The sequence below is a fragment of the Geospiza fortis genome, unplaced genomic scaffold, assembly GCF_000277835.1.
Source record: "Geospiza fortis unplaced genomic scaffold, GeoFor_1.0 scaffold353, whole genome shotgun sequence".
Classification (NCBI taxonomy): Eukaryota; Metazoa; Chordata; class Aves; order Passeriformes; family Thraupidae; genus Geospiza; species Geospiza fortis.
In genome coordinates, this window is record NW_005054473.1 from 542944 (window position 1) to 563609 (window position 20666).

Here is a 20666-nt window from a genome sequence, read left to right on the forward strand (position 1 = left end):
CCCCCCCCCCCCCCCCCCGGCAGCATCCGCAGGGCTCATCAATCCCCCGGCGGGACCAGCCTGGGATGATCCTTAGGGCCCGGCATCACCATACCCCGGTGGGATCCCCCCAGACCATCTTTAGGGTCCCTTTCAACCCAAACCAACCCATGATTCTATGAGTCCATAGGCTCGAAGGAGGGTACGGGGAGTCTGGTACATTCACAACCACCCGTGCTCTTGCCATCTCCATCCATTCCTGATCCAGAGTTTGCCAAGGGTGGCATGGAGAGGACACACAGAGTCGTGGAGCAGCCCAACATCTCCAGATACACCTGCAGAGGATGCCCACGGCAGCACCTTTAACCTACTCAAGCCTACAAGGTAATGCTTTGTCCCAAAGTAAACCCAGGCATTCACACAGGGAAGCATCCAGCTTCTCCCAGCACAGGGAGCAGGAAAACCAGGCCACACCAATGCCCAGAGCCCCACTAGGTATTGGCCACCGAGCACACAAGGGTGCTTTGCATGCCCAGAGACGATGCAGCCCTGCATCAGCCCACTGCAGCCCTCTCCTTCCAGACCTTTTTTATCCTATTAAAAAATAAAGACCAAGAAACTGCAGTGGGGCTTTGCTCACATCCAAATTATCCTCAGCTGAAGGGGTCTGCAGAGGACTCAGCACAGGGACTGCTCCGAGTGGTGCTGAGGCACAGCAGCTGCAGGGATGATGTGCTGGAGCTGCCTATTGCCTGCAGGAACCCCCTCCCCAAAACACTGCTGCCCCCCAAAATCCAGGGTCTGCTCTCACCTTTGTTAATGATCAGAATCAGTAAGTGAGTGCCTGTGCCATCACCCCACCCCACAGGCATGTCGCTCCCATCTCCCCAGCTTGTCCTCATGCTGCTGCAGTACTGGTGTGGCTGACATAGGTCCTGAGTCTCCCCCTTCCCAGGTGGCAGGTCCAGCATTCCTGGGGTGTTCCAGGAACTCCAGAATTGCGTACTGCATCGTGCCTTATGTTCCAGTCTCCCCATGACACGATGGAGACTGGAGGACACAGGATTGCAAGGGATATTCAAGCCATGTTGGCCTCATGTGCTTGAGGCCACTTCAGCAAGGACAGGACATGCCCCCCACAACTGACTTCACACGACACTGGGCTGTATTCACACAAATACACACACACATGTACACTGGATATATCCTCACCACCTTTTCCATTGCCATAAAACCCACCACACTCTATGGGACATGGACTGTGGGAAAGTCAGGTCCTACATTGCACAGTCACACCAGTGTGCCCAGGAGCTACAGGATACAAACTGGAGCTCCTCAAAATGCACCCTCACCTTGTGCCACCCCCACCCTGACAGAGTCCACAGCGATGATGTTCCTACTGCAGACCACCCCCTAGTGAAGGTCCCTGTGGTGCTGCTCCCATGAGCTTCCCAATTTGGCAGCACCTGCCATGCACCCCTTGGCCTTCAGCTTGCCCAAGCAGAGAGTCTTTGTGGCTCCAGGCTGCAGAACAGAGACAACAGACACAGCATTGACCTCGAGAGCTCAGCATGAACTGCTCCTCTCCCTCACTCTCATACATGGTGCAAACCCATCGCTACAGGTGTCTGCACCTCCCCAACCTCATCAAGGGATGTGGCCACGATGCTGCGGCTGAGCACTGGGGGCCTGGAACCTCCAGCCTCTTGGGATGGTCCAACTGACCACTCTGTGGATGGTTCCCAACAGGTGGAGCTGGCTGTTGTACAAAGAGCAGGAGTTGGGTGTTGCCTTCTCACCTTGTGCCTTTTGGCCGCTTGCCGCAGCCTCTTCTCCTGATCCAGCTGGAGCTGCATCCTCTCCAGAGCCTCTCGCAGCAGAGCCTTCTCTTCTGCCTCCCTGTGGGCTTCATCTTCCAGGTTGGACATCTCCTCCTGACACCTCCGCAGGGAAGCCTGGCTCTGCCTGTGCAAAACAGGAGGGGAGGATTCTGTTGGTCTTTCCCCTTACCAACGCCCTGACCCTCAGCTGTGCTCTCCCATGCCTTCCTTGGTCCTGCTGACACGGTCCCTCTGCCCCAGCTGATGCTGCTGCTGTCCCAGGCTCCAGCCACCCAGGACAAGGGAACCTGGCAAGGCTTTCCTGGCTCTGACACTGCTCAACTGCGTGAGGCTGCAGAAGGTAGCACTGCAGAGAACTGGGAGATGCACTCCTCTTGACATTTGACTTTTGTACCGTGGCCATAGACACAGACACAGGACTCAGCAGTGTCATGTCACTTCTTGCCCCAAGCTCCCTGTCACTTGGCATCCAAGGACCAGGTCTTGTTCATAACCCTGGTTTTCCATACCTGAGCTGCTCCACACTTCCCTCATAATCTTTCAGGACTTCTTCTTTCCTTTCCAGGCGAACCTGGAGGTTCCTGATCTTTTTGTACAACAGCTCCAGGGCCTTCTGTCTCTGCAGTCCCACTTCTGCCCTTCTCTCCTGAGGAAGGTGCTGCAGAGGCTGCATTCCTGACAGCTCCTTCATCTCCACCAGGCTTCCCAGAGCACCGATTACATCAAGGTACTGTGGGAAGAAGAGGGAATGCATTATTTACCAGGTCTGCTGCATTCCATCACGCTGCTCAGCCATCTGCTTTCTGTCTGCTTTCCTGAGGACATGACAGTGTCCCAAGGAAAGTAGGTTTGCATCTCATTCCCAGCTGCACAGCTCAATGGGATTGGATTGCTTCCTTTTCTAAGATGACTGTTTTCCCTGCTGGGTGTTTCCCTGCATTTTTGGAGGGAAGAAACCCCCTTGCACAACCCACCAGTTGTGCTACCCATGGACCCCTTCCCTGGCAGCTCCCTCCATTGCTCCCCAGCCTCTCTGATGTACCATGGCATGTTTTGGGGTCCCAGGATGTCCTGGCAGACACACAATGTGCTCTGGGCCATAGAATAGTTTAGATTGGAAGGGAAATTTAAAGGTCATCAAACCAATCCCCCCTGCCATGGACAGAGGTGACTTTAACTGGACCACAGAGCAGTTCATCTTCAATATTCCTGCAGCATCCTGATGTGACACACCTCTGAAATGTTTTCAAAAAACATCTAAACTCTACACACTCTGGGCATGTACACACACTCTACACCATTTACCACATCTATCTCTGACATACCATCTTCTCACCCAAGTCTGTTGCCTCAGCCATTTCCAAGCTCACTGTGCTGTTGGTCATCCTGAGTGAGCTCCCATTAGGAACATGGTCAGGAACCTGCAAAGACAGGGAAAGACCCATGGAGCCCATGTTGGGCCTGGTTTTTGGTCAAGTGGCCTTGTGCCTCCCTTTCACCCCACGGGAAAACCACCCCAGTATTGCTGTGGTCCCAAGCCTCCCACCCCGCTCAGCCCACGGCACCCCTGGTGCTGCTCCAACAGCACCAGGCAATGTGCTGGTCCTGATGGAGCTGCCACCCTCTGCAGGAACACTGCCTGCCATCCATCAGCTGCATCTCCTACCCTGACTTCTCATGTAGCAGCTCTGAAAACCTATTTCTCCCTTTCCCAGGGTGCACTTTCCAAACAAAGTCACAGTCATTACAAACTACACACTGCCTCCCTACCTTGCCAGCCCTCAGTTTTTCTCCCAACACAGGAGCAGGTTCCAGCTCAAGACCTCTTTGTTGGACGATTTTCTCTCGTAAGTCTTCCATCCAGACCACCAGTGGCTCTGAATCGCTCTTCACAGCACCTGGAGGCAAACAAGCAGCTGCCAAATTGTTCCACTCTCCACACGACTCTGAGGCTGCCCAGCTTTCCCAGCCTCCCTGTGAGGGTGGGGAGGCCCTCGCACAGGCTGCCCAGAGAAGCTGTGGCTGCTTCATCCCTGGAAGTGCCCAAGGCCGGGCTGGACAGGGCTTGGAGAAACCTGGGATAGTGGCAGGTGTCCCATGGCAGGGAGCAGAACAAGATGGTCCTTAAAGTCTCTTCCAACCCAAACCATTCCATAGTTCTGGGAGAGCCCTGCTCACCTGAGCACTGTCTCTTCTCCAGCATCTTCACTCTCTCCCGGAGCTCGGCCAAACCTTCTTTCTGGCGCTGGATCGTTTCCTCGTGCCTGAGGCCTCGGCACTTCGCACCGAGCTCAGCCAAGTCTGGTGGTGGCTCCTGAAAGAAGACAGCTTCTGCCCAGTCTGCATCTGGCACAGCACAAGCTCAATGTAAACACAGCCTTGCTGCCAGACACTGGGCACTTGGCACAAGAACAAAGCCTGGGGAGCATCTCCAGGGATTGGGGGGTATAGGAGACTTGTCAGAGACCTCCTTCCTGCTCTGCTGTGCCATGGTCAGGATATGAACCCTGCAAATGCTCTGGAGAGGGTTGGTGCACAGCTCTGAACAGCCATGTTGGCGTTTTCCCCTCGTTGTTTGCACCACCAGAGAGCGTTTGCCATCTACACACAGACACCGGTGCACTTCAGAGAGTGTCCCTACACAGACTTGGACATCACTCTCTACATGTGCCCTGCCTCCCCCAGCCCCATCCAGATCCCCACATTATGACAAACATCCAAAAATCCGTGATGGGGCTAGGGCCACAGGACTGATGATGGCTGCAGACCCCCAGCTCTGGCCTGGCTGCTGTCACCCCACATCTCTGCCCATGACTGGCACCCCCAGCACTGGGATCTCGCCCTCCCCATCAGGGAATGTGGAGCAGCACGGGCAGTGCCTCCCGCCCCCCATCAGCTGGCTGTGAGTCACAGCGCCCCCGCAGCCAGCCGGCCTCGCTGGCACGCTGCTGGCTGCCACCTTCGCTGTACAGAATGTACAATTCCCACAGCCCCTCCATCTGCTGCTGCCACCACCTGCCAGTTCTTCCCTTTTCCAGCCTCGGGAAAATCAAACAGGGATTTGGCACAGGAGAATGAGGAGTGTTTCTTCCTGTCCTGTGCAACAAGCTGCCCCTACTTCTGCACATCCAACCCTAGAATTGGTTCTGCACTACCTGCACGGCCAGTATCCACAGCTCGGCAAGCTGGGAAAAGGAAGGAATGCTTGCATGTTGCTGTTCCCTCTAATTGGCAATTAACGCAGCCATTAGCACGCACAACACTTGGTGGTTCCAAAGTGCTGTGCAAACATCAGCTCATCAACCAGCAGCAGCCTGGTGGGGGCTGTGGGTTCCCCGGATCAGAGGCAGCACAGGCAGCCCTGGCTCGGGAAGGGTGCCCGGCCATGCCACCCTCGGGCCAGGGCAGGGCAGCTCCAGGCTTGGCTCTCACCGTGCTGCCAAGAAACACCACGTGCCATCAGTGCTCTTGGCAAACCCACACCTCGGTGCTCTCCACGAGCACTCACCCTCTGGGAGGCTTCACTCAGCTGCACTGGTGTCCTGGGAGCATCCCCTGTGTTCTCCAGTGTTTGTTGGGAGGCATCCCTCAGCACCTGGCAGCGCCTTTGGGCTTGGCTGTGTGGAGAGACAAGAAGTTGTGGGACCCCATGATGGATGAAGGGGACCCAAACAGCTTGTGGAGAGCAGCACCCTGGGCACCCACTGATGACTACCATGGTGTGGGTGGGAACACTCGCTTAGATACAAGTGCCTGAGTAACAGATCTACTGGCATGAGCTCCACTAAACCCCCATTTCAGTTCCGGTGTCATGGATTCAGAGCTGAACTTCATCCTGATATTCTCACATGTGCCTTTTGCTCTGAGGAGAACCCTAAACACCATCAGCTGCTGGGGACACACAGAGTGGCATCCGTGAAGCCTTGGGTGATGTCAGGGTGTACCTTAATTCTTCAGCTGCTGCTCTCAGGGCCTGATCCTTCTCCTCCACAAGGTTGGACATCTCTGATAGCTTCTCCTGGAGCTGGTTCACTTCCCACTCCCGGTGTTTCAGCTGCCTCTGGCTGTGCTCCAGCTCCACCTTCTGCTCTTCACTCAGCTCCCCTAAGCACAGAACAGCCTCGTGGGATGCTGGCTGACTCATCACCCACTCCTGGGGGATCTGCAGCTGGTGCACCCTCATGGGAGCAACAATGGGGCTCATCCCTGCAGAGTCCTGCCCTTGACAGCTGCCCTCAGATCCTGGGCCAAGCCAACAGGACATGCTGCTTTACTAAATCCCAGTCTCTTTGTGGAGGTACAAGCCAGGGCAATTCCTTGCTGTGGCAATTTCCTTCAGACTGAAGGAGGACAGGTCACCAGCATTTTCTGACTTGCAGTTTTTGACTCCACATATTCCTCGTGGGCTCTGTCCTCATGTTCACAGCCCTGCCCATGGAGGAATTCCAGGCAAGGCTTTCCCAGTCCACTGGCTTAGAACATCTTCAGCTCCAAGAAGTTCACCAGTGTGATTCTGAGCTCAGTTTTGTCTACCTGCTCTTCCCCTGATTATTCTGCTCTCTCACTGTCACTGCTATTACTTAGCCAAGGATGGGGAGAAATTCTGCTTCCCAAAGGGAACAGACTGCTTGCTTTGCCCCCAGCAGGAAAAGGCATTGCCTGAGAATTGTGACATCAATTTCCTGTGATCTGTGTGTGCTTGGAGGAGGATGGGGACGATGGCAGGCACACAGTGCACATCACCCACCTCTCAAGTCCGACATCCTGGCTCTGGTTTCTGACAGCTCCCTGCTGAGCCTGCTGATGACTGCCTTCTTTTCCAGGAGCGTGCCCTGCACCACTGCCAGCTCCTCCTGTAGCTTCCTGGGAAAGATCAGTGCAGATCTCACAGCCATCAGGAAACCTCACTGCAGGGAGCCCATGCATGCCTTCCTGTGCTGCATTCCTCCTTAATATTTTATTATTTGATTCTGTTTTTACCTGCCTTTTGGTCCCCTGGGGTCACCCTGTGGTGTGGGATTGGCCACACCACTTGCTGTCACCTGGAGCCATCCAGAGGGGATGGCAGATTGTCTTGTGCTGTTTGGCATCACTTTGATGCTCTTTGCCCTTAGAATCACTTCAGCCTAGCAAAGGGACTCAAGTCCTGTCCCAGACCGAAAAGATCTTGGGACAAGTGGCGTTGGACTTCCTTAGGCTCTCCCAAGTGGTCCCTGCCCTTCTCTAAGCATCTCTGATCACCATCAGTGAGTGCTGCTCACCTCAGACAAACATGAGACTCCATGGCAGGACAAATCTCCAGCCAAGCTCCCGATGCTGAGCTGTGGGCATCACACTGAAGTCCTAAAGGACAGACAAAAAAAAAAGGCCTATTACTTCTTTGTAACACTTACATGCTTGTTGCTTCTGCTACACTAATAATTTCCTTCATGTGGCAGCTCTGAGGACTGTCTCTTTGGGAAACCCGTGTCCCTGAGAGCCCAGTTCCAAGGCCATCTGGACAATTCTTGACATCCAGCCTTGATTGGGATTGCTTCTGTCTTGGAGAAGCCCAAAGCATGCCAGTCTTGTAATTTTAGAGGGCAAAGAGGCCTTCTCCAGTGGCAAAGCCCTGACAAAACCACCAAACAATGAAAAAATGTTCTCCAAAACCACCAAACAACGAAATGGCTTTTGCAGGGTCTCACAGAGCTTGTCCTGCAGGGGAATAACCTTCATTCAACATCTTCCCAATGTTTTCTATAGGAGCTGTTCACTGTTCCATCTCCACACACATTTCGTGTTAACCCAGTCAGTTCCTGGTACAGGCACATCCCATACAACCCTCACCTACCTTCCTTCTTCTCCTCAAGTGCTGCCTTTTCCTCCTCCAGCACCTTCTGCTGCTGAGTGGCCTCTAGCAGCCTGTCCTCCAAAGCCAGGATGGTCAGGGAATGCTGCCTGCTTTGCTCCCTGTATCCTGCTACCTCTTCTTGCAGTTTCTGCCTCTGCAGCTCATTTTCCACCTGGACAGCCCTGAGCTGTTGGCTCTGCTGGAGCACCTGCTGCTGTAACACAGCCTGGGAAACAAGATGTGGGAGCTTGCTTGGAAGCACTGGGGGTTTCTTTGGGGATCACCATCAGCATCATCTCTCCTGGATGGTGATCACAAGAATGGAGGGAAGGGAAGGATTTCAGGGATGGGGGAAGCCTTCTTCTCCAGCACTGCATCCTCCACCTGCACAGGTTGGTGCAAGTAAGTACCTCTTGTGCAGTGATTTTCTTCAGCTCGTGCAAAGCTTCTCTCAGCTTTCCCTCTGTCAGTTCCTGCTCCTCTGCCTTCCTTGCTGTTGCCTACCAGAAGAAATTAGCAGTAATTAGGTTAGCCAGGAATCCACCTTTCTTTGTGCAGAGCTGCTCTCTGTGTATTTGGGGGGGGGGGCAGGGAAACCCCTTCCACTGACTTGAGCCCCTGGAGCATCACATTACACTTTCCCTTTTCTTCATTCCAAGAGTGAACTGTTCTGCTTCACCTCCCATGCTCACCTCAGCCATGCTTCTTAGATGGCTTTCCAACTCTTGGATCTTCCTCTGTTCTTCCTCCACAGATTTCTTGCACTTGTCCTTCTCTGCAGTGACAGCGCTTTCCAGAATCTGTGAATCAAGAGACCACAGATTCACTTCAGGAAAAAAAGACCTCACCTCCAAGGAGGAAAGCAGCAGGGAGGGTCATTGCTCCAGAGCAGGGGCAGATGATGGGAGAAAAGCTTGGCAGGACACAAGATAACTCAGTGAAAGAGAGGATGGGAGCACCTGGGGAAAAGCACAGCTGAGAGACTGGGTAGGAGCTGCTTGGCTGCTCCTTGCCTGAATCCTCAGAACACCAGGAAACCACCATTCCCAAGGTGCCAGACACAGAAGCAGACTGGAAACTGTCCTACAAGGTCACCGTGATCACAACACACACATGGCAAAACCCCCATTCACACCCTGACTGACACTGCACCCCACACCAGAGCCACTGGTGCCATGGCCTGGGCCTCCCTGGGGCTGAGGGGGACTGCTGCCCCCCTGCTCCACAGGAATATCCTTTTCCTGCCAAAAAGGAGCCAACAGGACCCCAGCATGGGGAGGATGGGAGGGAGAGAAGGCTTGAGAAGAAGCAGTGCAATGTTTCCCTAAGCTCATGGATCATGATGCTCCTTGCTTTCCCCTCCTGATGTTACCTGCAGGTGCTTCCCAGTTCCACCATGGGTATTTTTGCGAGTTTACATCACCTGGATCCATGTGGAAGGATATCCAGTCCCTTGGGACGGCATTCAGTTTGGAGCTAGAGGTTCCTCCTCTTGTTATCCAACACTCCAATAGACATCCATTTTTCCTGCATAACATTCCTCTTCTGAAACAGCAACCATGTCACTGTACCTGTTTGCTCTCCTTGTCCTTTTCCAGGACAAGTTGCTGGATTTTTATCTGTAAGTCTTGCTCATGTTTTGCTTCCAGCTCCTTTGTGTGCTCCTGCAGCAGCTCTGCCTGCAGCTCCTGGAGCTTCTCTAATTGCTCCTACAGGGAGACATGGAGGTATTAAAGGAAGTGTGTCAGCAGCAGGGCAAGAAGTAAACCTCCCATGTACATTCACTCACAAAAAATTCACAAAAGAGATCTCCTCTCCATCCTGCTGCACTAGGGATAAGGACACACTGACAGTGGGCTCTGTCTCCCTTACCTTACATTTCCTGTAGACTCAGGGATCTCAGACACTGCACATCTCCAGTCCAGGTGCTACACTGGCTTGCTTGGGACTGCCATCATATTTACCCACAGAAAGAGCACAAATCCACCTGGTTTATGTGCATAAATATTTCTGTACCTGCAATGTCTGATTCCTCTGTGCCATCTCCTGACTCTTTTCCAACAAGCTCCTGAGAGCAGCCAACAGCCCTGCAAAAGTCAACGGAGCCTCACTGTGTGGGGTGCTCACACACCATATTAGAGATATCCAGGAAAATTTCTTTATGAAAAGGATGGTCAGGGCATTGGAATAGGCCACCATCCCTGGAAGTGTTAAAAAAGTTGAGGCTGTGGCACTTGGGAACAGTGCAGGCTTAATGGTTGTACTTGGTGACCTCGGAGGTATTTTCCAGCCTTAAAATTTCCATGATTCTGTGATTTTGTCCCCAGGGAGTGGCTCATGCTGGACTTTCTCCTATACATCTGGCTTGCCAGGACATCCCACATTCCCAGGGACACAGACCTTTGCCAGAGGTGTGCAGGTCCATCCCGGCGCTGTCCAGGAGCTGCTCTGCACCCTCCAGCCAGGACAGGGGACCACGTGCCATGTCCACCACTGCTGTCCTGATGGCTGAGACAGAGGGATCCAGGCACAACAGCTCCAGCTGCCCCAGCTCCCCTCGCAGGCTGGCACTGCTGCAGGGGCTCCTCAGGCAAGCCTGGAACAAATGGAACCAGTGGGGAACAAGGCAGTCTCCACTGCCAGTGGCCTTCAGGGACTGGCAAACGACACAACATTACTGAACATCAGGCCAGCCTGGATGGGGCTTGGAGCAACCTTGTCCAGTGGAAGGTGTCTCTGCCCATGGCAGGGGGAGGAACAGCATGGGCTTTATGGAGAATCTGTGACAAACTCCAGGGAACATGAACACTTGGGGATGATGCTTTGTTTCAGGGTTGTGTCTTTACTCTGACCTTCCCTCACGCCAACAAAACACCCTGTGCCACTATCTCCCAGCTGCCATTTGGTCCTCAGTACTTAAAGGGCTGACCTGGAGCTTCTGCAGGGAGTTCTTGAACACCTCGATGTTTGCAGACACCTCCCTCTCCTTCGCGAGCCTGGAGCTTAATTCCTTCTGCAGACTCTTCTCTCTCTCATGACTTTGTTTGTTCTCATCAGAGATCAGCCTGACCTTCTCTATCACCTGGCAAAAGTGGGTGAAGAAAGAGAAGGATAAGGCTCACGCTGTTTTCCAGCTGAGGGGCCAGGGATTGTCTCAGAGAGCAACAACTGAGGCTTGGGGCAATCTGGCAGCCACATCAGACTTCTGGCTTTTCTCTCTTGCAGACCACTGACTCCCTCTAAGCTTTGGGAGACAAAAAGAACTGTGTCCCCTTCATGTCATGGAGTGTGGCAGCAGCTCTGGCCACAGAGAGAAACACACAACTTTCCCAGGCATCATTCTGGGAAAGACTGTGAGAAGATCAGAGAAAAGAATGAGAAACAATTCTTATCTTAACTTGCTGCACCTGGTATTGTGAACATGTGGAATGTGTTGTGGAGATTTGTTTACCAAAGGGTGGTTTCTTAGTTAGCCAGTGTGATAGTATTTTAATTAAAAGACCAATCAATTCTACCTGTAGGGAACTAGGATATAAAAAGAGCAATGGGTTTCTTAATAAAGATTATTGATCAGCCTTCTGTGAATTCATGGAGTCTGTGCCAATTATTACCCGGCCAGGGGCTGGTTTGCTGTAACAGTGGAGCAGTGCCATTAACCTGGGACAGCCACAGCCCTAATCCTCCTCTGGAGAAGGCTGGGTGCTGCAGCCCTACTGCACATGGAGCAGGCACCACGGCTGTTCTGCAGCAGCTGCCGTGAGCCGCTCGGGCTCTGCAGGCTCCCAACATCTCTGTGAGCTGCTGTCCAAACTCACCTGCTGCTCTGTTACTGGATTCCCTGTGCTGCCAGCTGCTGATGGAGAACAGACTTGCATCACTCGGGTCTTGAAGGACTCCAGCTGCAGCAGGGATCCACACATGGAAACAAACACCACCAATCATTGACAGGCGCTCTGCTGATCACTGATGGTCCATATCTAGCGTGATGTTATCTGCAAAGGGCTGTCCCTGCCCAGAGCAGCATTACCCAGGCACTGAGGAAGGTTGGTGTGGCTCCCAGACAGCATAACTAAGATTAGAGAATTCCTTTTCTGTATGCTAATAAACTGCTACGTTGTCCACACTGCCCACACCAATTCTGGATAAACCCTTTATACTTCACCCAATGACAAAATAAGTCCCGTGCCAGGGTTTGGTGCTCAGGACTTTGGGTTTCTGTTTCCACAGCACATCTTCCCCATGGGAAGCTGCATCCCTGTGCTGCCCATGGCCCAGTGGTGATGCTCCCATCCCTGCCATCCCTACCTGCTCCCCAGCTCTCTGCATGTCAGACTGCAGCAGGTGCTCCCTGCGCTCCATCTCCCGCAGCTGCTGTGCCTGCTGAGACCACGCTGCCCTCAGCTCCTCCTCTGCCTGCAACGAGAGCTTTGGCATCTCAGAGTGACGTCCAAAACCACACCATGGGCATTTCAACCACTGTTCCCATCAGACAAATTCAAATGTGCCTTTGGAATACCAGGAGACAGACAGCAGTCCTAGTGCAGGGAGTGGGGTTGCAGTATCGACCTTTCACGGCACTTTTTGTCTGGGTTTCAGCCCTGGGACATTGTCCATCCTTGACTTCCTCACCCAACACCCACACAGGGCACTCTGCCATATATTTTTCTTCTTCCATCAGGGTCCATGGTAGAGCTCAGGACAGCTGGATGCCCTGGCCATGCAGCCTGTGCTCCCAGGGATTGCTGGTCCCCATCCCACCCCTCTGGGATGATGGCACCTTCACTCTGTGTGTCCCCTGCAGCCAACGGTACCTTGGCTTTCTCAGCCAGTTGCTTTTGGACACTCTCATGTTTCTGGATCTCCCCCTGCAGCCCCTGCAGGTCCCGCTGCAGCTCCTCGATGCGCTGCAAGAGCCCAGGGAGGGTGGGGGTCTCACCAGGGCAGCTGGGCACTGCCCCTCTGGATGACCTCCACTGATCAGCAAGATTTTCTGCCCATCTAACTCACTCTGTTTACTGGAATTCTCTTCTAACCTGCATTTACTGTGGTTATATCAGCTTACAAGTGGAAGTCAATCTGATTTCTGATCACATCCCCCCCAGGCCCCCTCTCCCCCACCCTCCCCTTCACACTGTAAACCAGAGTTGCAGATCCAGGACTGCCCCAGTCTTATGCCCATTATGTGCCTTTCAGGACAGGAGCTGAGTTCCAAACAGCTCCCTTACAATGCCCAGTTATTATTCCCTCACTGATGTGTTCCTGCAGCCACTGCCTACCCAAAGTGACTTTTGACTCACATTTCTGCAGGAGATTAGCTCTTGCTCTCTGAGTTCATGCTTTGTTTCTTCTTTAATTCTCGAGCACTAGAAGGAATGGCAACCAAGGAAAATAACCATCATGGCAGTGATACCATTGCTCCTGCTGTGAATGGGACACTGGCACAGGCTGCCCGGGGCAGTGGTTGAGTTGACATCCCTGTAGGAATTTAAAAGACACTTGGGGACATAGTGTAGTGGTGGCCTTGGTGGTGCTGGGGTAATGGCTGGACTCAGTGATCTTACAGGTCATTTCCAACCTCAGCAGTTCTGGGATTCACAAGTCAATCCTTGTGATCTCCTGGTACATTGCAGCCAACACAGTCTCTGCCCTTATCATGCTCCCAGTGCAGCTCTGCCAGTTGAGGAGGAGCTGCCCATGCAGAGGAACAACCTGCTGCTGCACAAGCCACTTCTTCAAGGACAAATCCAGGCTGGGCCACAGGGAGCCCCATGGCACAGTGACATGGCTCCTCGGGAGGACCCTGGCAGGAATATTTTGTGTGTACAAACAGCTACCGTGCTCACAGGAGCCCAGGGCACACAGTACCTGATGCAGAGCAAGGAGAGAGATCCAGCTGGGGAAGGAGACCCTGATCCATGGGCATCCTGGCACACCCAGACATGGTCATGGGACCATCACCACTATATCCAGTGATACAACCATCCTCACCAGAGAGAAGCACCACCCTTCTCACCTGCTTTCCCACCTTAATCCCCATGTCAAGCAGGGGGTCATAAATTACTGAGCCCCTAATTAGTGCCACCAACCTTGGCTGAAACCACGGCCAGCTGCTTGTCCTTCTCTCGGTTTTCCTTACTCAGTTTTTCAGTCTCTTGCTGGAGCTGCTGGATTTTCTGCTCCTTTTGCAGGAGCTCTCTTTGCATGTTTCTGACCAGACCTGAGGAAAACAACTCTGGTCAGAGGTCACCCAGGTGTGACATTTAGATGGGATATTGGGAAGAAAATCTTCCCTGTGAGGGTGGGCAGGTTCTGGCACAGGGTGCCCAGAGCAGCTGTGGCTGCCCCATCCCTGGCAGTGCCCAAGGCCAGGCTGGACAGGGCTTGGAGCAGCCTGGGACAGTGGAAGGTGTCCCTGCCATGGCAGGGGTGGAATGAGGTGCTCTTTAGGGTCCCTTCCCACAAGGCACTAGGAAAAATTTGTTGCCTGTACAGTTTGTCCAATGCTTGTTCCTTATCCAGAACCAGTCCCAGTCTGCTTCATGCCCTGACCCAAAGCTCCAGGGATACAATACCTGCGGTCGAAGCCTGGTCCCTCCTCATCTTCTCACTTTCCCGCCGCAGCCTCCCGATCTCCAGGTCTCTCTCGTGGAGGGAATGGCTGAAAACTTGGTTTGAGCCTTTCTGCAGGTCACTGATCTGCAAAACTCAGATTTACCTGTGCTCCTCACCAGAACATTCACTGACTGCTACCCCTTCAGAGAGGGTCAGCTGGCACTTGTGGTTTGGTTGGACTGCTCTTTAGCATCTGCAAATGGCATCCTAAATGTGCTCTGGAAGGAAGGAAGGAAGGAAGGAAGGAAGGAAGGAAGGAAGGAAGGAAGGAAGGAAGGAAGGAAGGAAGGAAGGAAGGAAGGAAGGAAGGAAGGAAGGAAGGAAGGAAGGAAGGAAGGAAGGAAGGAAGGAAGGAAGGAAGGAAGGAAGGAAGGAAGGAAGGAAGGAAGGAAGGAAGGAAGGAAGGAAGGAAGGAAGGAAGGAAGGAAGGAAGGAAGGAAGGAAGGAAGGAAGGAAGGAAGGAAGGAAGGAAGGAAGGAAGGAAGGAAGGAAGGAAGGAAGGAAGGAAGGAAGGAAGGAAGGAAGGAAGGAAGGAAGGAAGGAAGGAAGGAAGGAAGGAAGGAAGGAAGGAAAGAAGGCTCTCTCCCTCATTTCCCTTGATTTCAGACACACAAACCTCTCCTGCCCAAACCTCGCTGTTACCCCACAAACAAACCTGTACCTGAGAGGTGTTTTCCCTGCTCGGTGCCTATGGAAGCCTCCAGTACCTGTTCCCTCAGGGCTTTGATCTCCTCTGTTTGGGCTCCCAGCTCTCGGTTGAAGGTGAGCAGCTTCTGGGTCAGCTCAGCCTCGTTCCTCACTGCTGCCTGGGCCAGTTTCTTTGCCATGGCTGCAATCTCCTCCTGTAGGTCTCTCATCACCACATCCTTCCCTTTTAACTCTGTTTCCAAACCAAAAAGGTGATCCACTTCCTTCTCCAGCAGCTTCTCACCCTGCGGGCAGATCCAGGTGCCACTGGTCAGTCTGCAGCCACGGAAACTCCAGACCCCTGCCCAGGGGTACCAACTCAAGGCCATCAGCAAGGGACTCTCTGTTCCCAGCTTGGCACATCCTCCAGCCACCCACTGTCCCCATCCAGCCGCTCTGGTGGCAGCCCCCACACCCTGCTGGGACCCCTGGCGGGACACAGACATTGGGCAGGATTCACCTGCTCCTCCAAGGCCGAGGACAGGATCCTCCCTCCCCGCTCCCTCCCCAGCATTACCTTCCCCTGCAGGAGGAGATCCACCTTGTGAGGCCCCAGGGAAGAAGCTCTCCCCACACTGCTTGCACCATCACCTGAGAAGCTGGCTGAGACTGGAAGAAAGCAAATTATCAGCATGAGAGTTGGCTGCAGGCAGCAAAACCCCTCCCTGCAGCACCCTATTCCCTTGTCCCAAAACTACTCCAAGGCAGTGGCCACTATTCAGGGCATGAGCTCACTTCACAACCAGCAGAGAATCAAAAAAAAAAGGCTGCAAAAAACTTAGACTGCAAACAGTCTGCACAGAAGAGAGAGTTAATGCACCTCTGGGAATGAAAACCCTGCAGAAAAGAGAATTAATTCCCCTCTGGGAACCAAGACAGCCTAAAAGCAGCAGACACACCTCAGAGAGAGGCTGCCCTTATTTTTCAGCACTGGCCAGCCCCCAGAAAGCTGTGCTTTTTGGTCTTTCCACATGGGAAAAGCTCTGCTCACTGCCATTAGGGCATGGAGATCCTTTGGGCTGTTCTCAAAAAAAGGAGTTTGTGCTACCCTGGCTGTGTGTGTGTCCCTGCCCTTGCCCTCACTGAGGTTTGCAGCTCAGCACTGGGACTGCATGCTGCTGCCTCACTGCTGACTTTGTGTTGCTTATGACAGCTCAAAAATCCCAAGCCCACAGCAGGAAAGCACAGCACTGTGCACCAGGCCACAACACCCATGGGAAATGTCACATTCTCCAGCCCAAACCCTCACCTCTGCCCTGCTCTATCACATACTTTATTTCCAGAGGTGCACTGGATACAGATCTATTTTAAAGTGCTTTCACTTGAGACAGTCACTTCAAAGGAGGAAAAAAACCCACTTTACACAGGAGTCAGGAACAGGCACAGGAGTCAGTGGTGCAGATAAAGTCAGTCACGGCCCTTTTGGGTCACACACCAGGAAAAAAGAAGAGGAAATGTCCCTCTGCAAGGGCAACAACATTCCCCTCGGGATGGCACAGCTCATTTCTTCCCTGACCCAAATGCCAGCCAGGACCACACATGCATTTGCTCAGCTCCAGGGGAAAGTGACTTGCACCCAGTTGCTCAATGCTTGTCACTGCTCTGCTCCAATCAATCAAGTGGCTCTGTGAGGACACCAGGACAGAAATGGCTGGCTTTGGCACCATGGAGTACCTGGCCTCACGGCAGAGGTCCTGCTGGAGGTGTCCAGAGAGGTGGCACTGGCTGTGCTCCTGTCCCGGGCGCTCGCAGGTCGCCTTGGCAGCACCAGATGGGGCACGTGGCCTCTGGGGGCCCCTCTGCCCAGGGAGTCGGGGGGAAGCTGCCCCTGCAGCGAGGGCAGGCACAGAGGAGATGCAGGAGTCCGGGGTTTGGGCTCTGCAACCACCTGGAGCTGCCCACTCCACCCCACGCGGCGTTTCAAGGGCGGACAGGACATCTACGGTGGGAAAGCACCAAGTTATCTGCAAGATTTTAGGAAATATTTTATCCCTGGATTCACGTGCACTGTGTCGTGGAAAAAACCCAGGCACAGAACCAAGCAGAAGCACGATTTTAGATTTTTCCCATTTCCACTATGCGAGGATCAGATTTTAATCAGGGCATCCAGATGCTTTGCTGAAACAGAAGGAAATTATTGGGGTTTTCTGCTTTTTGAGTTTTTCCCTCTGCATCTGACTGCCCTAATTCTGCACATCATTTGCACAATCCAGGAGCACTCCTTTCACAGCTCTCCTGGCTCATACACAGTCCTATCCCACTTGTTTCTCCCATTCTCCCAGGCAAACCAAAGCCTCTCATTGTGTTCCTGCTTTCCCATCAGCTGGGCCTGTCAGACTGGGAATTAGGACACTGTGTGCTGATCTCCTGAAGAGCAGAGCTTTCCAGGACAGTGGGGACAAGCCACCACCAAGGTCTCAGTGACAAGGGCTGCATTAAACATCTGCCAGCGGGGTCAGACCTGGGCGTGGGTCCTTCCACCCCCGGCTGTTAACAGAGCCCCAGACCCCAGTGCAGGCTCCCTGCACCTCCAGCACCTTCCCTTCTCCCAGGGCACATCCCAGCCCTGCTGCTTTGCCCCTGGTGCTGGCTCCCAGCAAGATGGCACAAAAACCTGACAGAGTCCTGTCTGGGCATGGCAGGGTGTGATTCCCAGCCGGGTGTGCTCCTCTGCACAGCACCTCCTCTCAGACTCAGAGGAGACATCCCTCCCCTCGTCAGACACTTCACAGCCGAGGTGGTTCCCTCCCTGCAGGCAGCAGGGTCAGGCTTCAAAGCCTCCCCACCAAAGGGGATCCCAGGGTGAGGAAAAGGCACCCCATGGACAGGCTCTGCATCGCTGTGCAGACCCGATCCTGTGCTCACCTGCCCTTGGGAATTCAGCTGCTCACCGCTCCAGCATAATCTAGCTTTACCTAGGCAGCGGCTTGGGTTCTTCAGGAGCCAAAATAATAAAAATATCACGGAGGATTATCAGTTCCTTCGTGTTTTATTTGAAACCCAGCTTCTCTGTTGTTAAGTGGCTTGGGAGGAAACATAAAATGCAAATAGAGGGAAAGGACATTTTCCAGGTCTTCCTTTGCTAATGCATCTCTGTCCCGTGCTTTTCCATTTTCCTACCGAACTGCCTGAGTTTCTTCAGCAGAGGGAGCTCCAGCTTTTCATTTCCTCCTCCCCCGCGACAGGAAAGATGTGAGCTACTGTCTTTACAAATATTTGATGGGTCAAGGTATGGGTGTTGACGTCTTTGAAATGGGTCTTAATGTCTCTCCTGACTTTGGGCAGCAGGTTTGTTGTAGAGCCCAGACAGCTTGGCTCTTGAGATAGGCAAGGGTCTGCACAAGCCTGAACTCCTGAACTTTGGGGTAAAACAGTAGGTTCAAGGGGGAAATATGTGGTAGGTGGTTCAGGAAGGCTGTACCTTCCTAGTAGCTCGGCCAGGGGAAAAGGAAACAGGCACCATGCAGCTGGGAGTGAGGATAAGAGGAGGCTGCACCCTCTGAAACCCTGAGAGAGAGAAAACCCCAGGGGCATGTGCTCCAGTGGACTCTCTCCCTTTATTGGGAGAATAATTAATCTGGGAGATAAATTGGGAGAATTAATTATCTGAATAAAGGTGAAGGACTCCTCTGTCTCCTTTTTGGACATAAACCTCTGGTGTTTGTGGATTTTTCTGACACTCATCTTTGTCACCTTTCCTCAGGATCTCCAGATGAGCTGGGAGCAAGTTCCTGCTTCTGAAGGTTTCCCTGGACAGCAGCACCAACCCACCCACCTTCCCCGGGCACCTTTCACTGGACATGCCCACCCACACTTGCCCAGGCATCCTTCCATGGGCCATAGCACCCACCCTTCCCCGGGCACCTTTCCCCGGGCATCCCCAGCCCCACCTGGGCAGCCCCATCCAGCACCAGCTCGAAGGACGCTCCCGCGGTGCCGAAGCTCAGGATGTCCCCCGGCCTCACCCTGACGGCCGCGTTCTGCACCTGGCAGCTGTTGACAAAGGTGCCGTGGGGGGAGTTGAAGTCCTGAAGGATGAAGCTGTTGTCTGAGGTGGAGAATGTCAGGGCTGCATGGCGCTCTGCTACCCCTGCAGACTGGGACAGACAGGGAACGCTGCTGGAGGTGGTTCCAGGTTCATCCCTGCTTTGCCAAGCCCCTTTTCTGGCCATCAATTCCAGCACAAACTGGTACCTCCACACTTTACACAGACGGCTCCATCACATCCCCTTCCCTTCCCTTCCCTTCCCTTCCCTTCCCTTCCCTTCCCTTCCCTTCCCTTCCCTTCCCTTCCCTTCCCTTCTTTCCCGTTTTAGGATGCTCAGCTGTCTCGGCCCTACCTGCAGGACGATGTCGGCCCCTCTGTGGCTCCCGATGCTCGTGGTGTAGGATTTCAGCTGGAAACACCCCTCCGAGCTCTTTAGGAAAGCTCGCATTGCCCAACCCCCCCTTGCAAGGCTTGCACCAAACAAATAAATCCCCAGTCAGCAATTTCCCCCCAACGCACAACCTGAGCCACGAGTGGCTGTACCAACTCAAACTGTAAAAATTGTACAAAATGACCCCAAAGGAGGCCGTGTCCCAGCTGGCAGTGTGGCTGCAGTAGCCTTGGAAACCTCGGCCACGCCGGAGCCTGCTGCTGCCTGCCTGGGTGAGCTTTTCCTCTTCGATTTGTTTAGAGTTTTTTTTCCCTTCTTTTTCCAAGCAACTGTCCCGGCAGCACAACACAGCTCTGCGCTGGCGTGGCCACCGATCCCATCAGCTGGGGACACACGTGGGAATGCGTATCCCAAACCCCACAGGGGCCCTGCCACCTGCTAGGACTTTTTGCCCTCATTTTACTCATTTTTTATTTCATGTCATGCTAACACACACACAGAAACAGGTCTTGCAGCCGGAGGGAAGAGGATAAACATTGCTGTCAGGTGGATGCTGTCACCCATGAGCGCTTTGCCATCAATATTCCTTGGCCTTAGGCTGCCACATCCCTTTTTTCAACAGAATAGAAAGGAAAAAACCCACTTGCCACCAACACCCCCCAGTTTGCCCCCACCAGTCCTGCAAGATTTCATTGTGTTCCTTTTTGAGGTAGAAGTAGCACGTTTGGCAAATCAGAGCTTCCCTGAAAACTTCTAGCAGTTTGAAGCCATTCCCTTTTGTCCTGTCACTCTGTGCTCTTGTATTAATCTGCGTTGAAATTGATGTCAAATTTTACTCTCAAATGACTGATATAAATAACAAATATAGTTATTGGCTTTCGCATTTATGTATCCACTTTTGCAAGGTATTATTGATCACAAAAATCCTGATGTAGTACAACTTGTAATTACTGCTTTTGATATAGTACAATCTGTCAGTTTATGTATACACTGTATAGCTTTTATAAATAGTAGTGTAATATGTACTATCTTAGACTGTAGTATAATAGAGACTGTGAAATGTTAAAATGCTTTTTCATGTAACTAACTTGGAAAATGGTGTGAAATAATTAGGTGATTTCCCACATTCAGGAAAACTAAAAGACAAGATAACAGAAACCAGAGCACTGAAAAAAAGAAGAATTTATTGACTGTCATTATCAGGGAGTGAAAATACAACAGGATGGAACCACAAGAAGAAATAAAATATATTGGTTTAATCTACAAAATGGCATGAAGACAAGTCAAAGTCGAAACCAAGAAGAAGCACATCTAAACTCAAAGGAATGTTTGAAT

At 52.8% G+C, this 20666-nt stretch overlaps 1 protein-coding gene across 1 annotated transcript; it reads right to left on the reverse strand.

Annotated features, from left to right (window-relative positions):
• Nucleotides 1–1392: 1392 nt before the first annotated feature.
• On the reverse strand, nt 1393–19388 carry FHAD1 (forkhead associated phosphopeptide binding domain 1). Its single transcript, XM_031062934.1, has 28 exons — nt 19293–19388; nt 18843–19049; nt 16627–16891; nt 15470–15561; nt 14973–15197; nt 14226–14349; nt 13740–13870; nt 12951–13016; nt 12465–12557; nt 11959–12066; nt 11469–11552; nt 10583–10735; nt 10054–10249; nt 9670–9740; nt 9225–9362; nt 8346–8453; nt 8064–8153; nt 7654–7879; nt 7082–7163; nt 6568–6683; nt 5765–5924; nt 5329–5437; nt 3999–4134; nt 3591–3718; nt 3146–3241; nt 2330–2550; nt 1779–1944; nt 1393–1503 (listed from the first exon to the last, which is right to left on the reverse strand). The coding sequence occupies exons 1-28, from the start codon at nt 19386–19388 to the stop codon at nt 1393–1395; spliced, it is 3798 nt and encodes a 1265-aa protein (XP_030918794.1).
• Between the last annotated feature and the right edge of the window lie 1278 nt (nt 19389–20666).

What these genes read in the sequence shown, in the direction of transcription:
- FHAD1 (XM_031062934.1), bottom strand. Translation starts at nt 19,388, where the DNA reads ATGCGAGCTTTCCTAAAGAGCTCGGAGGGGTGTTTCCAGCTGAAATCC. An exon ending in GAGTCTCATGTTTGTCTGAG is followed by an intron (nt 6,684 to 7,081) that starts GTGAGCAGCACT and finishes GATCTTTCCCAG; the next exon opens with GAAGCTACAGGAGGAGCTGG. An exon ending in GCAGCAGCTGAAGAATTAAG is followed by an intron (nt 5,438 to 5,764) that starts GTACACCCTGAC and finishes CTCTCCACACAG; the next exon opens with CCAAGCCCAAAGGCGCTGCC.